Source organism: Tiliqua scincoides, chromosome 7 (genome assembly GCF_035046505.1).
Source record: "Tiliqua scincoides isolate rTilSci1 chromosome 7, rTilSci1.hap2, whole genome shotgun sequence".
Classification (NCBI taxonomy): Eukaryota; Metazoa; Chordata; class Lepidosauria; order Squamata; family Scincidae; genus Tiliqua; species Tiliqua scincoides.
In genome coordinates this window covers 21,652,683-21,670,069 of record NC_089827.1, presented here as the reverse complement: position 1 = coordinate 21,670,069, position 17,387 = coordinate 21,652,683, and the positions used below count along the sequence as shown (strand labels likewise).

Genomic DNA, 17,387 nt, shown 5'->3' with positions numbered 1-17,387 from the left:
AAATAATATTTTTTTAAATAAATAATACATAGTTGGCAACCTTCAGTCTCAAAAGACTATGGTATCGCGCTCTGAAATAAATAATAACAACCAGAAAAAAGACAAACATTTATCTTCCTATATTTGCACATGCTTGCAGACTGAAGGAGCTGAGTCTCTGCAGGATAATTAGCAGCTACAGTATCTGGTTTTTGAATAGCCCCAGGGCTTGAGGCAATTCGTTATCTGATCTTTCCCTCACCTGTTGTCGACCCACCAAAAATCAGGTGGCAGCCCATCAGTGGGTCTTGGGAATTACTTCAGGGAGAACATAATAGCATTCTTGAAATGTCAAGCAGGCTGTAGTAAAAAAGACAGAAATTTTATTAATTTGCTTGAGCAAATGATGGGAGCGAACAATGTATGCTATGGTTGTAGCAAAACAAATTTAGGTTTGATTGATGTGAAGATGATATGGAATTGGTGTGAAATGCTTGTAAACTGTAAAACAAAAAATTGGGGGGGGGACCATCTACAAGACAACTGAGTGAAACTCTGTGGCATAGATTAAATAAAGGAGATCGAGACATTGCATGGAATCTGACTAAAGCCACTGTCCTATGCATGCTTGAGAATGAGTCCCTCTTGAACTTATTTCGGAGTGAATATGCACATGATCAAATTATCTTTGATACATCTGTCTCCCCTGCTTTTCACTTACTCTAAAGATAGAGGATATAGTGGCAAATATTTCATATACAGTATTTCATGCTCAGAATTGGAGGATAAGTGCATATAAACATCTTTCCTTGCTCACGGTGTATAATAGAGCAATCTTTTTTAGATAATAGTAGGCACTCCTTCCCCTGAATGGAGCATTTTAACTTGGCAAGTAAGGCGATCAAGTTATACACTCTTTACCATCTGAGAAGTTTCAAGTAAGTAGAATGCTGGGAATTCAAAGCAGTGGAAGCAAAAGCACATTCTCCCAGCAGTAAAATAATGGTCTTCAACAAAATGTGTAGGTGTCATGGCATTTTCTTTTGCTTTTATATAAAGGGATAGGTCAGAGTATTCATTCTTTTGGGCAGAGTGCTGCTTGCAACAACGCAGAAGTGCTTGTAAGGATAATTCTGCAGATTACAAACCATGACAAAAAGATACAAAATAGGATTTTGCTTCTCAACCTAAAGAATATAAGTATACATAGGGCATATAGAGAGAGTGTAGCTCATCATCTCTCAGATCTTAGAAGTTAGTTGATGATAATCTATACATCAACAAGGAATTGACAACAATAAGAAAAGACAGTCAAGGTAAACTTTCTTGTGAAGCTTAAGCCATGGCAAGATGTGAGGTGCCAACATATCCTTGGAGTCTAGTCAGAAACGTAATACCAGTGGAGACTTTCTATAAATGGATAATAAAATATAAGTAGCTACCTTTTAGCTAAGAGGGGGGTGGCGGATACACGGCCCCAGGTACTATGCCGTGAGGGGTGTCAAGCCAGCCGCACTCCAAGTGGTTGCGAGCCACCCTGAGCTGCTGACCAATTTTTGAGCCTTTTTTTTTCCTTGCAGCCACTACAAGTGCCCTCTGGCTTAACACCATTGAATAATGTGGCGCAACTGTTACCTGCACAGGGCATGATAGGCGTGAAGGAGGGGCGGAAGGCAGGCAAGGCAGAAAGACAGTGTGGGTCTGCCACTTTCGCATGAGCTGCAGGGAGCAGCCCCTGCGGCAGGTGATACGGGCCCTGTTTGTGCCCACCTGTGCCCCTTCCTGTTGCTGCCCTTGGTGCTTTCAGGCAGGCTCAGCAATGGCTTGTCTATCTGAGCAGCTGCGAGGCCAACAACATTCACCAAGCTGCTGGCATTGGACAAGGCAGTCCAAGGGCTCCACACCACCAGTTGCTCCCTTTGCCCAACTGTGCACCCACTCCATCGCCCAACCGGTGCATGGTGCCTGCAACAGCCCCAACCTGCTTGTAAGTGCTGTGCACGGCAACCGGGCATGCGTCAAGATCCTGCTGCCCAATCTTTGGAGTGGTTGTAAGCTGCTCCAAGTGGCTGGTTGCTTTTCCACTCCCTCCCCCCCCCCCGGCTTGTCAGGAAAAAAAAGATGAAAAAAGCAATTTGTTGCTCAGAGCGGTGTTCAACTATTCTGAGTGTGCTGAAACCTGGAAGTAATTGGTGGTGATGTCATCATGGTACCACAATAACTTCTGGGTTAGGCACTTCCAGGGGGTGACAAGCCCCGGAGTGCCAGAGGGGCCAGCTACGCCACTGCCCTATACTGCAGCAACAACATAACATGCACCTGGAAGAGAGAGTTACGTAGTTGCCTGAAAACTACTGCAGCACTTCTGTGAAGGTGCCTTAATCCCTAATTCACTGCATTGGTAAATAAAGCATTCAGTAATGCACTACTCCTGCTATGCATCTCCTGAAATGCTTCCTCACTCTATTATTGCCAAGGAGGAGCGCAACCCCTCTTATTTCAGCATATCATCAGCTTAGTTGTGTTGGTGTTTGCTGCACTGCCCATTTTCTTTCCTTCTCTTTAGCATTGTCATCATGGTATGAATCCCATTCTGAGGTTTTGTAAATCTGAACAACTGATAAAGAACTCGACTTTCTTTTTTTTTTAATTCAGATATGGGGATAGGTACAAAGGTACATACATAGGTCGGGGGAATACAAAGGAAAGATACATTAGGTCTCCACTAGAGTACAGTTTTGGTTTTTTTGTCTTTCAAACAACTACAGATCTGACACATCTTCTGTTGCAGTACGCAGCCGACACCGCAGCTCCAGAGACTCAAGGTCAGGCAGATACTCCCGGTAAATAATGAGGCACACGGCAGTGCTCCACCACCAGATGTCCTTTACTTGAAGATATGTACAATATTTACAGTGCAAAGGCAGTTCAGCAAGCAAACAGCACTTTTCTCAACTCTCAGTCACCAACTCCACCAATGTAGCTTCCCGCAGACACTCCACATAACATCTCCCACGCAGCAGCTTGACAAGCTGCAATATATACTGGCACTGGCCAATGAGAAGCGAGCTAGGATCTGGTGATCACATGACTCATTGTCTGGTGACACGTTATTGCAAGGTGTTGCATCATCCCTGCTATGCCCTGTTGCATCAGCCAGTCCCATGATGCATCAGTGCTACACTGCATGTATGCAGGCCAAGACATCAGGGCCTAGCCTTGCCCTATCCAGCCTGTAAATTCACTGTAGGCCTGGGGCATATATCATAACATCTTCTGAATTATTTTGTTCTATTCTATTTCTAACCAGTTGTAAAAAGGTTCCCATATATTCTTAATTCTATCTAATTTACCATCATCATGTAATCTTTCTGATAGAATATCCATTTCAACTATTTCATAAATTTTTTCTATCAACATTTTCATATTTGGCACCTCTATTTTTCCACATCTGTGCAAATAAAAGTCTTGCTGCAGTGTTGATGTGAAGCAAAATATGTCTGATATTTCTACTATAACTATCTGGTAAAATATTTATGAGAAATAATTCTGGAACAAAGGGGACAGAACATTTTAACATTTTCTGTAACATAGTATGTACATTTTCCCAATACATTTTTACTTTAGAGCAGGTCACCACATATGGTAAAATGTGCCCACAGAATCTTTACAACTCCAGCATTTGTTAAACTAGCTAAAATGTATACAGGATTGTCTATCAAGTGAAAAATGCTACCTATAAAACATCTTGTAAATATTTTCTTTAAACGAAACAGCTTTATCTAATATTTTTTCCATATTTGCTCCCAACTTTCCAAAGGTATAATATGTCCAATATTTTTTGCCCATTGTATCATTGTCTTTTACTATTTCATCTTCCATTTTTATGTCTAATAAAAACTTATACATCTTTTTTATATATTTTCCCTCATCTTCTAAAAATAACTTATCAAAGTCAGTCTCTTGTAAATATATTCCTGGTTTTTTTTTTTATCTTCCTTCAGTCTTGATTTTATTTGGATTTCTATACCAAATAAAGAGCTATACCTTTATTATTATTATTAAGTTCTTCTTTCGACCACAGTTCTGTTTTTTCATTTAGCAGCTCTTAATAGGTTTTATTTTGCGATTCATCAGTTCAATCTGGTTTAGTCGCTATCTCCAATGGTTTAATCCATATTGGTATTTTCTCATAGAGCTTATATCTAATCTGCTCCCATACTCGTAGCAATGCTCTTCTTATTAAATGTTGTTTAAAATGTCCATAATACTTACCGCAGATACTCGCCTATAAGTCAATCTCACAGATAAGACGCAGGCAGGTTTTGAGCCCAAAATCATGGCATTTGCTGTGACCCTCGGATAAGTCGGGTGTTTAACTTAGGGAGGTGTCTGACTATAATTTTGTCTGATTTTACCTGAGGCCAGATCCTGAAAAATAACCTCCCAGTAATTGTTACCTAAACTGTACAGTCACTAATTTATTAAAAACACATAGTATGTATACATCTATACATACATAGAATGTATACATACATACATACATACACTATTTTTAATACTGTTTTTGCTATACTCTGTATACAAGTATTGTATACTTGGAGCTTCTGCAGCTGGGCAACAGCCTGAGGGAGCATGTGGAGCACACCCACACCACACCCGCAGGCAGCTGCAAAAGCTCAGCAGCAACCCCAGCCTGCACAGACTCTTCTCAGCAGAAGATCACTTGCTCCCTCGCTCTCTCCCTCCCTCCCACAATAGTGATTGGCTGGCTCACTTGCCTCCCCCCCTCGCTACTTGCCTGCCCCGGAGATAAGGCAGGGCAATGATTCAGGCTGCTTTTCTGGGAAGAAATTTTTCGCCTTATAGGCGAGTATCTACGGTAGCTTCATCGTGTATAAGAAAAGCATGCCATCCAATTTGAAGATTATAAGCTTCTAATTTTAATAATCTTTGATTCTTCAGATTTGCCCATTCTTTAATCCAGCTTAAAACTGCAGCTTGATAATATATTTCCCAATTTGGTAGTCCAAATCCAGCCCGTTCTTTAGAGTCTTGTAGAACCTTCATCTTAATTCTTGCTTTTTTACCTTGCCAAACAAATTTAGTTATGACTCTATTTAATTATATTAAAAAATTCCCTTTAAGTAAAATTGGGATAGTTTGAAATAAGAACATCACTTTAGGTAATATATTCATTTTAATTGTTGCGATCTTGCCCATAAAAGAAAGTTTCAATTTGCTCCATTTTTCTAGGTCGTTTTTTATTTCTTTTAATACGAGGGTCGCCCAGAAAGTAATGCACCACATTTTTTTTCTTCAACAATTATTTATTGAACACAATGAAACTTACACACAAGAAAGAATGATGTTTCTTCTGCACTCCCTATTTTTCCACGTAATCTCCGTCCAGTTCTGTGGCCTTCCTCCAGCGAGACACAAGGGCATGTATGCCCTGTCGGTACCACTCCTTGTTCTGGTCACGAAGCCATTTCTGCACTGTGCGAATCACCTCTTCGTCATCCTCAAAATGTCTTCCGCGAATGGCATCCTTTAATGGCCCAAACAAGTGGAAGTCTGAGGGAGCTAGGTCAGGGCTGTAGAGTGGATGGGGTAACACAGTCCAACCCTGTTTAGTGATGTGTTCCGAAGTCCTCAAAGTCATGAGGCCGAGCGTTATCATGTTGAATCAAACATTCACCTGGGTTGTTATGGCGCCGAAGTCGCTGGAAGCGCTTCTTGAGTTTGGTTAATATCTTCACATAAGCTTCAGAATTAATGGTGCTGCCTCTTGGCATCACAACAATGAGTATGACGCCCTCACAGTCCCAAAACACAGTGATCATGACCTAACCGGCGGAAGCAGTTGCTTTGAATTTTTTCTTCTGTGGAGATTGAGGATGACGCCATTCCATCGACTGTCATTTTGTTTTGGGCTCAAAATGGTGAACCCAGGTTTCATCACCTGTCACAATCCTGGACATGAACGCTTCCCCCTCATCTTCAAAACGTTTCAGCAACTCAGAAGAAATGTTTTTTTGAGAGATTTTTGGTTCACCGTAAGACAGCTCGGAACCCATCGTGCACACACTTTTGAGTAATCAAGAGCACGGATGATTGCATCCACACTTCCTTTGCTGATTGACAGCTTCAGCGCCAACTGCCTAGTCGTTATGCGTCGGTCCTCGCGAATGAGCACATCAGTAAGCTACGTCTTGTCAGGTGTGACATTTCAAATACAGAATCAAGAGACCCATCAGCTTCTATAAATTAATAATAATAATAATACAGAGACGCCTGCGTTGGCTCAGTCATGTCGTGAGAATGGGTGATGGCTGGATCCCAAAGGATCTCCTCTATGGAGAACTCATGCAAGGAAAGCACCCTACAGGTAGACCACAGCTGTGATACAAGGACATCTGCAAGAGGGATCTGAAGCCCTTAGGAGTGGACCTCAACAGGTGGGAAACCCTGGCCTCTGAGCGGCCCGCTTGGAGGCAGGCTGTGCAGCATGGCCTTTCCCAGTTTGAAGAGACACTTGGCCAACAGTCTGAGGCAAAGAGGCAAAGAAGGAAGGCCCACAGCCAGGGAGACAGACCAGGGACAGACTGCACTTGCTCCTGGTGTGGTAGGGATTGTCACTCCCGAATCGGCCTTTTCAACCACACTAGACACTGTTCCAGAACCACCTTTCAGAGCGCGATACCATAGTCTTTCGAGACTGAAGGTTGCCAACAACAATAATAATAATACAGGTACTTATATACCGCCTTTCATGGTTGTCAGATTTCTCCTCAGACTAGCACATGTGTTCTGCTTCAGTTTGCTCTCCTTCTGAAAACATGTGCATAGCCACTGTTGGTGCCAGGACGAAGATGAGGAGACAAGAGTCGTCGTCCCCCTGCACCTATGATCAGTGCGGTGGAGGGTGCAGATCGCACTGGGTGACGTACTCAGGGGGTGTGACACTACTATTGGCCAAAAAAATTTAGCCGCCCCGAACGCTGCAAATCTTGGAGCTCTGCCGAACCGCCTTCTAATGGCCTCACCCTCTGTGCCCAGTGACTAACCGTACTTCTGTCGACTGCAGATTCTCCATAAACTGTACACAAACGTTTGTGAATGTTCCCAACAGTTTCTTTCTCCGCAGTGAGAAATTCAGTGACAACACGCTGCTTGTAACGTACATCACTTACAGACGCCATTTCGAAACACTGCTGCAGCTACGCTATCTGTCTGAAGAAACCAAAAATTTGTGTGCGCATTCCTGAAAATTCAAATAATGTATATCTAAAGTTTCACATTCGTACCATTACTGTAGGCTGAGAAAAAAAATGTGGTGCATTACTTTCTGGGCGACCCTCGTAGTTTCAAATAATTACCTTCCATCAGGGTGCTGGATTTTTTAGTTAAAATTATACCTAAATATTAGATTTTGGAAGTTATTTGTAAACCATACTCTTGTAGTTGTTGTTTCTCCTTCTCTCTTATATTTTTCACTAATAGTTTAGTCTTTTGATAAAAGAACTTGCTAAGACTTTCATTATTCTTAAAATGGCAATATCTCTGTAATCTTTGAACAAAATGGTACATGTCTTTGTTATAGGGCAGGAATGGCCAACCTTTCAACCTTAGGTCTCCTGCCTCTCTCCTAGGAGGGAATTTCAGCAGGTGCTTGTCATCTGTGAAATGACAAGCTGCACCTGCTGAAATTCCCTCTTCTACACAATTGTTAAAGGTCCAGGAGCCCTAAAGTTGAAAGACTGGCCACTCCTGTTGTAGGATGTCACTTCTAATCTGCCTTAAGGTGCTTGCATGTGATAGATCTTGGTGTCTGACATATGGATATCTGAAAATATTGTGCCCATTTAATTGCCCTCTGACAAGTGTAAAAGGATAATTTAGTCCTTCTATTCTTGGGTGCAAATGTTCATATGATTTCTCCCAACTCCAAAGGAGAAATTAAAGAGTGGCCAGAGGATGCAATATACATATCCTGTACTGCACAAATACACACTGCACAAAAAGCAACCTTCAGTATATTAGTGTCAACCAGCTCTTACTAATTTGCATTGGACTCTGTATCTGCTGGAACATTTCTTAATGTCCCAGCAAGTAGTTGACTGAGCCCTACAAGTGGGCTATCTGAAGCTGCACTTAGGGCACAATTCTAAACAATTTTCCAGCACCGACGTAAGGACAATGCAACTCTGAAGGGAACAAACATTGCTTTACCTTGAGGAGGCCTCCATGACTAACCCCCAAATGCAGGATGCAGCACATGCCCCACTAGCGCAGCTATGCCTGTGCCAGAAAGTTGGTTAGGATTGTGCTCTTAGTCACTCAGGTATGCAGTTTGAGGCAACTTCGAGACCCACTAGTGTACATGAATCTTGTGTTTTTGTGGGGGTCTGCTATGATGTTCAGCCATCCTACTTGACATGGCCTCTGTCCCTCCTATCAAGCTCAGAGCTAATTCTTGGTATCAAAGTCTTCCACGCAATCAGGTATGCAACTGTGTTGCTATGACATTATGAGTAAGGAGCAAGTATTTCTGTGATCACAGCTGTAGTTATCTTTCGACTGCCATTGCTGATCTTCCATGTCCTGTCACAGCTTCAAAGGTCAGCCAAAAACTGCCTTTTGGCAGTAATATTTTCAAGTATAAACAGTACAAGCACACAGGAGAATTCTTGGTGGCTGCTCCTCAACTCTAGAAACCTTCTCTTGGAAGTGTGCTTTGGCTGCCATGTTCTCATATGGACCAGTGTCTGAAATATAGTGAGCCCTTGATTTAATGGGTGAATGGGGGGAAGGGGTTATCTGTTAAAGCCTTAAGTCCCTTAAATCTGAATGCATTTGTGACTGTGCACATATTGCATGTCAGCTCATGTGCAAGACTTGCAGGACGTGTTTTAAAGAAGTGAATAACGCCTGCTGTTTCCGAAGTCTGTTAAATTGAGGATTCAGTTACTTTACTTTTTGTAAAACACCTCTAATCCGTTCCTGTGTTTTCATTACCTGCAGGTATACATTAGCAGCTCAGGATTTGGTAATGCGAGCCAGAGGAGTGCTGAAGGACAGAGGCTGGAGGATATCCAATGACAGACTGGGCTCGGGAGATGACATTTCTGTCTATGTCATTCCTTTAATACATGGAAACACACTGTTGTAAAAAGAGGCACCACTACTGATAATAGGGAAGGTGTACTTTTTGGTAAGAACCTTTGGTAAGGGAAACGCAGGCTGTCAAGAATTGAGAATAATGTTTCTAGTAGATATATTCTGTTCTAAACTTAGTTGGACTGGGATATTTCTACCTGAAATATAGGGGCTCAGTTGTATATGATTAAAGGTATCACCCAGAAGTTGAAACTTCCCTGTGTTAATATTTTTGGTGCATATCAGGATTGGAACTTTAATGCTGCTAGTGCATTAGTGATTCCTTTTTAATGTCCCTCCTGGTGAGGACCCTATTGTGATCTTCTAGAAGTTTTTATCTTTTCCCAGTTTAATGTAGCCTGAAAATGCCACTCGAGATGTGAATAGGTTAATACTGGTATGACAGCCAGTATCCCCCGAGTAACTTTATGTTTGAAAAAAAATCTAATTTAAGTGTTAAGGTGTAAAAAATAAAACCTGAGCTGACACTTAAACTTTTTTTTTCTCCCAAAGTTACTAATGTTTCAGTAGAGAATTTATAAAGGATTTTATTTATGTACATGAATTCAAGCTTTTTTCCCCTCTTGTACCCATCATAAAATACTTGAATTTGACAGCTCATGTTATGTTTAGGTGGCGAAGTCATTTTTTTCCCCCTAGAGTTGGTTTAATGTTTAGCAGCTGTAGCAAAGTTGGTTGTTTCGGATAGTCTTGTGTTGTTGTTTTTTTCCTTTTTGGTCAATATTTTTTTTTTGTATGTGTAACTATATGTTGTAGCAGACTGGAGAATTTTTACTTTAGCAAGATTTCCCCAAAATCAAAGTTTCTTCAACACCAGACATTTTCATTCATTGAATGCTTCTATCTCCTATGCATATATCCTGTTTAAAAGGATTGTTAAGTATTGTTTAATTTGGGACTCAGTAAATTTTAGTTTTCTGAGTTCATTCTTTTCACTATTTAATATTAGTATGTTTTGAAGCCCTCCTACAGAACAAATCTTTTACTGTATACTACGTCTGGCATTTCCTTCTGTGATAACAGCTAAGATATTGCATTGGCAAGTCAAAGTACTTGACTCTGTAAATTCACATGATGTAGAGAGGGCCATTGCAGAAAGACTAGTCTGTTTACTGTTCGACCTGCTATGCTCTCCGTATATTAACACAACATCAGATAGCCAACATCCCAGCAAGAAACTTGCTCAGACAAGGAGTGTGAATTTAACTGCAGCAGTCATATAGTTCACTTTTTCTAAGATGGGATTTATAGGGGTCTTTGGGAAGAATAAACTATTTGAATATTTGCAAATGACTTGGAATCTTGTTCCTCAGGTCTCACCTCCCTAGTCGGAGACTCCAGAATGAAACATTGCTTGTGAATGAAACATACCCACCCTACCTTTTGGCTAGCTTGAGAGAAACCGATCTAACACATTCTTTAAAATATTGGAGAGCTTATGTGTGGTCTCAATAATGTTACATTCTTTCCAGAAGAGAACCTGCCAGTTTAATAAGAGAATGACACTTCTCTGTATTCCAATGAGACTTTTAATGGTTCTCTCCCCCTCACCTCCTTAATAAGATTGGTCTGGAAATAATTATTTGCATGAACACTACATTGTGTACCTCTCTCCTGGAGCAGCCCCTTGGTTAGCCCATCACACAGGATTGGACACACTAACCTCTTTCAACATGCTACCACTGCAGGGAATAAATTTTGATTTGAAACTGACCAGTTCAGAAGATAACAATTTGTCTCTGCCATGAAGTAAATCTGTTGTCAGAGAATGTATTGTTTTTAGAGGTGTTTCTTTCTGGTGAGAAAGATAGGATTATAGCCCAAGTGTTACTGAACACAGTGGCTTACTTCCAAGTTTAAAAAAGGTGTTACAGTATTTTTTTAACATCTGTATTGTATGCATAAGTGATATCTATGATGCATAAAAGTAAGGAAAAGCAGATGTTCCATAAATCACAGTATTTCCGTAAATTGGCAGTGCTTTCCCAATGTGTACTCAGTGAATGATCTTGCTTTCTTCATCTCATTCACTGAGATCAGCTTTCCACCTTTTATTTCTTTTACCTAAAGACACATAGGAATGATACAGCATAGAATTCATTTCCACATACAGATGTGTTTTTCATTTTAGGCGAGGCAGTTTGCTTGGGTCACCACAGACTTTCAATCTGATTTTACGTATTCTTATGAAGTGCATTTTTTTTGTACATTGTTATAATTAATTTCCCATCACTTTCTAATTCAATATGCCCCCTTGGAAAGGGTTTACGACTCTCTCTTTCTTCTGTAATTGTGTGGTGACCGCTAGGAAGTACACTACTGCACAGGACTTTGATATCTCTCCCATTTACAGTGCCAAAAGTGGAAAAATATCTTACTTGGTAGTAAACCATCCCAAGTGATTCCACACAGAATAAAAGAACTTTTGCCAGTACGGGAACACTGTAGATTTTAATTTCACTTTACCACAATGTTATATGGTAAAGTAATATTGATTATAGTTATGAAAGAGAACTGTGCTATTCTGATGCCCATCTACTAAGACAGAAGGACCAACAGTTGAACTTGGATGCATTCCATACTATTATATCAAACATTTGTCATGAAAAATAACATTTATCTGAGTCATTGAAATGACACAGATTCACTTCTAGTGTTTGTACTTCCACATTTACATCATCTAGATTTAGTGGTACTATTTCAAATTCTATGTATGGCAATTTACATCATGTGTAATGGAAAACATATATTTCCATTAGCAACATCTAGAAATGCCAGTGTAGGAGGCAGCAGTGTGAAATATTGAAATCAAAGTCGCAAAATACACCTTGTTGATATATAGTTTCTTGTGTTATGTCTCCCAATTACCAGACCAAACTACCATATCCCTTGCGGTGGCCAAGTAATGCTGTATTGGCTTTGGAACACTTCCTATAGAGGCCACGGAAAAACTTGGGATTCATACAGAAAATGTAGGCATTTGTGTTTAGTGAAAATGAGTTGACACTCCAGCACCTTGAATGAACTCAGACATTGACTATCCTAAAGCTTTTACTTGCCTCTGTCTCTGTCTCTAAAAGGTGCCTCGTGTTTTCACCTGCTTAGAGCTCCTTTAGACATTAATATTTCCCTATACAAAACATTTCTGACTTTTCCCAAAGAATGTTTTTGAGGCAGTAATGCACTTTCTAGATTGAACATATTTTATAAGAGTTAATGGCTCTGCCTGGGCATTGTGACTTTTAAAGTCCCCTTTCAAGCAGCGGCCCTATGCCCCCCTTCTTCCTTCCATAGATTGGGAACCCTGTGGAGTAGCACCTCGTAAATGATAAGGGGCTGCCATTAAAACGAGTGTTTGTCCCCTTCCTGTGTCAAAGTGCTTGCTGTTGGTCCATTTGGGGGGGGGGGAATGATCTTGCTGCAACACCAAACATTTGTGAAGGTGAACAGAAAGCTATGCAAAATGTAGTCTCATATTCTGCACAAAGGAAAATGCTACTTTGAACAGCAAAACTTGGGTCATACTTCCCAAGCAAGTACTCTTAACAGAATACAATATGTATAGTAATAAAATAACTTTTGTTAATCATAACATGGGGTTTAGTATCGTCTAGAAATAATCAAGCTAAACTGGCAATTGCTTCTTCAACAATTGTATAATAAAAAACATTGTTGAAAATTGTGTTAAAAAGTAACCAGGTTACAGAGTTTTCCTTCATGATGAAAGATTACTGGATATTCAGTGACTCTCCTGAGAAAAGTAGCTGAGAAAAATGCAGCAAAGTTTGTGGGCAGCTGGACAAATGGATATTGGGCAAAATACATATTAAGAAAGTTGGTTAAAAAAAAAGGACAAAATGGACAGAGTTTGAGCTCAGTCTTTCAATTGCTTGTCTTAAAGAGATTTTAAAAAATTTAGGCAAATATAAATTGATGAGATTGAGATAAAAAGTGAGTTTTCTTAACTGCACAAGTGAATTTCTATGATGTGGACTCCAATTGTAAAATCTGTCAGTGATAAAGAATGACAGAATTAGAATTATAGAAATTGCAGTTGACACTGCAGTTGACAATCCTATCCAACTTTCAGTGGTAATGCAGCAGGGTCAATGGGGTATACCACATCCTGTGGTGGAGGGGCAGTCATGGATGCTTCCTCAAGGTGAGAAAACTTCAAGGCTGCATTGGTGCTGGAAAGTTGGATTAGATTGGGCCCTAAGATCATGTACCACATCTACTTTCGCTCTTCTTGTCGCTTCCCCCCCCCCCCCATTCTGGGACAAAATTCTAATTGTTATACTTTCTACAAAGTATACTCTCAAACAAAGATACAACACAAATGATGAATTTTTCTCTTAGGTACAAGATTTGACAGCTGTGACCTAAAACTTCTGTTGCCAAATTTATTGCTCACCTTTATATGGTTCTTGCAACTTAATGTAAATGACCATCATTTTAACGAGCAAGTCAAGAAAGAATTCTTTCAACACATGTAATGCCCAAGAAAGAATTCTCTCAACACATGCGATGCATCTTACTTTAAAATTTAAAGCCAGCAGTGTGAACAAGTGGTCTTCATCACTAAGAACACTAAGAAGTTGAAACAGTTCTGTAACAAGATAGCTTCTGAGGGTGCAATCCTAACTTTCCAGCACTGGCATAGCTATGCCAATGAGGCATGTGCTGCATCCTGCAGTTGGGTGGCAGTCACGGAGGCAATGTTTGTTCCCTTACCTCAGAGTTGCATTGCCCTTACCTCGGTGCTGGAGACTTGGTTCGGATTGCGCCCTGAAAGTTATTGTGGGAACAGTGCCTCTCTACATGCCATCTTGAAGTAAAATGCTTTCTGTAAAACTTTTCTTTGAGCTTTGTCGTCGATAATGGCACACAATACAACTCTGCTGAATTCATCTCATTTCTCTTTGCATATGTGCCCTTGTAGTTGCAACTCATGTTTGAAGATATGTGAAGATTGCTTGTGCTTTCTCTTGTAATTTTGTTTTCCTGTTTATGAAGATGATATTGTGGGTATCATGCAGACAGTGGCCAAATACCTCTTCAACCATTCTGCCAAATTCTATCTCCATTTATACTTGAAGGAGGCTTTTCCCTGTCAACCTCCACTTTAGTTTGTTCTTCCATTGTATTTCATTTTAATTCAGCAGCTGCCATTTTCTTTACTCCCTTGTTGGCACATTGACTGTACTCAAGGAACGTATTATTTTCCAGGCCCAGCATTCCAAATGAGAAGAGTATGTTGTGTAAAAATGGGGTTGGATCAATGTATGTAAGCGTTGTGACTGTGAAATGTCAAACTTTTTGTAACCCGAGAACAAAAATGTTTAGTAAAGGATATATTTTATGTGTTTTGAAACTTAAGTGCAATGAAAGAGAGGAAGAAACTGGAAATATGTATGCGCAGCAAAGTTTTAAAATGAAATTGTAAAAAATAAACACAAAAACTTATTTTGGCTCTTTATTTGGGTACTGTCCCTGTGAACTTCTTTTTAGGGTTAAGTGACTTGTAAAGTCACTTAAATGTGCCAGTAAAAATATGAAGCCACTCTGGAACTCTCCACTCCTGAGCTTTCTTCTGAGCTGTCTCTAACTCAAGTATATTTCCATGGATACTGTGCCCCCCCTTTTTAACTTTCTTAGGTATCAAATCCTGTTCAGAGTTGTTAGGAGTACGGTTCAAGCACTCCTAACAATTGCTTCTGCGTGCTTACTGAGGAAATAAGCAGAGAAAAAGGCTGATGTAAGTAAACATTTCAATCTGGTTTGTAGCTTTTTGGGACAGAAACATTCTTTGTGGATAGCCTTTATCAAGAGAAAAGCAAGAGGAATATCTGTTGATTCTCTGAAACCTCTCCATTGTTTTCTATTCCATTGACCATGGTATCCTCTAGACTAGGGCTGTCAAATTCATTTCATGTGGTAATCTGAATAGTGGAAGTGACATCATTAAGCAGATGATGGCCAAAAATAAGCACTTTGTTTTAACATAGAAATTCATTAGCTGAAAATGAATGACAGAGGAGAAAATGTGCAAATCTTGTTACTAATTTCAAGATATGAGAGAGCCCAATTACAGTGGTGCAGGATCAGGCCTGTGGGCCTTATATTTGACACTTCTGTTCTAGACTGCCTTTAAAGAATGGGGGTGTGGGGAAGTTTGCAGTAGTTCCACTCCTTTCTTGGTAAGCTTCCTTCCCCCAGATAGTGTTGTGAGACCTCTTCCTCTCCGCAAGCATTATCCTTCATGGTGCTTCAGCAACTATCTTGCTTGGGAAGCCGCAAAACAAAGGCCTCAAGGAGGTATAGCTGGCACAGCTGACTTCAAGCAGATTGTTTGAGTCATTTGGGCCTTGCTCCCCCATGCTGCTTCTGCTCTGTTCCAGTGGTGAGCATGTGAATTCTCATGTCCCATAAGACTGAAGACCGTTGTCTTTGTAGGAAAGATTAACATTTTGACTAGCTGTTATGAAATTGGGGGCAGCCTCAACTATGTCTCTTAGCCCCTATTCGCTTGTAATATAGTTCTTAATCTAGGTAAGAACTAGTGTAATGGCCAGAATATTAAGCAGGGGTACCTAGGTTCAGATCTACTCTCAGCCGTGAAGAGTGACACTTTCAGCCTAACTAGCCTCATAGGATTGTTGTGAGGATAAATGTGTGTGTGTGTGTGTGTGTGGGGGGGGGGTTATATACAGCGTCCTGACTCCTGGAGGTGATATGCTATGTCAGGGGTGTCAAAATTGTTTCACATAGTGCGTTGAATAGCATTCATGATGCCTGATGAGGGCTGGAAGTGATGTCGTTAAACAGGTCATAACCAAAAACAAGTGCTTTTCTAATTTAGGAACTCATTAGCTGCAAATGACAGAAGAAAAATACACAAATCTTGATCATATTTCAAGTTATGGGAGAGGTCAATTTTCATGCGGGCTGCCCTTTCAGCAGTAACGCCTCAGCACTGCTCAGCAGCTGAGTCTGAGGGCCAGATAAAAAGCTTCCAAGGGCCACATCCGGCACCTGGGTCTTACATTTGACACCCCTATGCTATAGTGTCCTGACTCTGCAAGTGCCAGTCAATGCAACTTGGAAGAAGGGCAATGCAGAGCATGGTGCTACACCATGCACATATTTACTTCGGTGTTACAAGGCAGAAGGGGAAAGATGCAGAATGGTGGCAATTTCCTGAACTGAACTGTAAAGCCCTAACATGGTTATTCTTCTGGATATTTTTTAAGAGACAACCTTTGTTTCACCTTGTGAGAGTAAGTAGGTGCTAGTGTTGTAAAAAAAAAAAAAAAAAAAAAAGAGCAATGGCTACCACTGAATGAATGAAGATCTTTGTCTAAAATATCTCATTGCCCAGTATGTCTTAGGGATTCATTTGTAGTGAAAATATAATATTATAAGGATATTCCCATTCTTTTTGTTGCTTACATATCAGCTGAAAGCAGCACTTCTTTATATCCCAGCCTAAACAGTAATTACAAAATAAGATACGTGGTATGACTGGCATCACTGGTTCACACTAAAACATTTCACTGTGTTAGAAATCGTAATGCACATTAACAAAGCATTAAAACTTGTTTCTGAATTGGTGGCATTGGCAAACAATTGATTTTTCTTTGATGAACTCTGTTGCCAAGGTCTGTCTTATCTCTTTGTCCCACTATCTTGTTCCATAATGATCTTCTTCATTCAAATGTAGATGGAAAGGAGAGAGCAGTGAAAGGTTAAAATGGAAGCAGGCTATCTTTCATCAACATGGTAATTTTGCCGCTTGGCTAGGTGCCAAATGCTCACTGCAGCCACTAGCTGCCATCCCAACATGAGTGAAAGGATCTTTAATAAGAGTGTAAATAAAAGCCAGACTGAGAAATGAGTTTTCCATCCCAGCAATCACTGGCCTAACCTCTGCTGTAAATAGTCTTTCAGAGCTGCACAGATGGAATACCTGCACCTGGGGATCAATGCAATCTCTGAGCAGTGCAATTTAAGCAGCTGGGTACAATTGAAACATGAATTAGTTGGGCTAGACTGAAGAATTCCATTGTATATATAATATGGAGAAACAAATAGCTCAGTCTGAATTTTTTCCATCACAGTTTTAAGAACAACCCATGCCTCTTGCAGAAGGGGTGTTCGATGCTGTTGAATTAATTAACCCATGAGAATTTCCCAAGCAATGGGGTAACAATGAAGTCTAATTT

General features: G+C 40.4%; 1 protein-coding gene across 1 annotated transcript in view; it reads left to right on the top strand.

Moving 5' to 3' along the window:
• The window catches only part of PPM1H (protein phosphatase, Mg2+/Mn2+ dependent 1H), a 91,873-nt gene extending 78,865 nt beyond the window's left edge, over positions 1-13,008 (top strand). The window contains exon 10 of the mRNA XM_066634130.1: positions 9,007-13,008. Coding sequence (XP_066490227.1) covers positions 9,007-9,154 — 148 coding nt within the window. The 3' untranslated portion in view covers positions 9,155-13,008. The remainder of the gene's footprint in view (positions 1-9,006) is intronic.
• Positions 13,009-17,387: the final 4,379 nt, after the last annotated feature.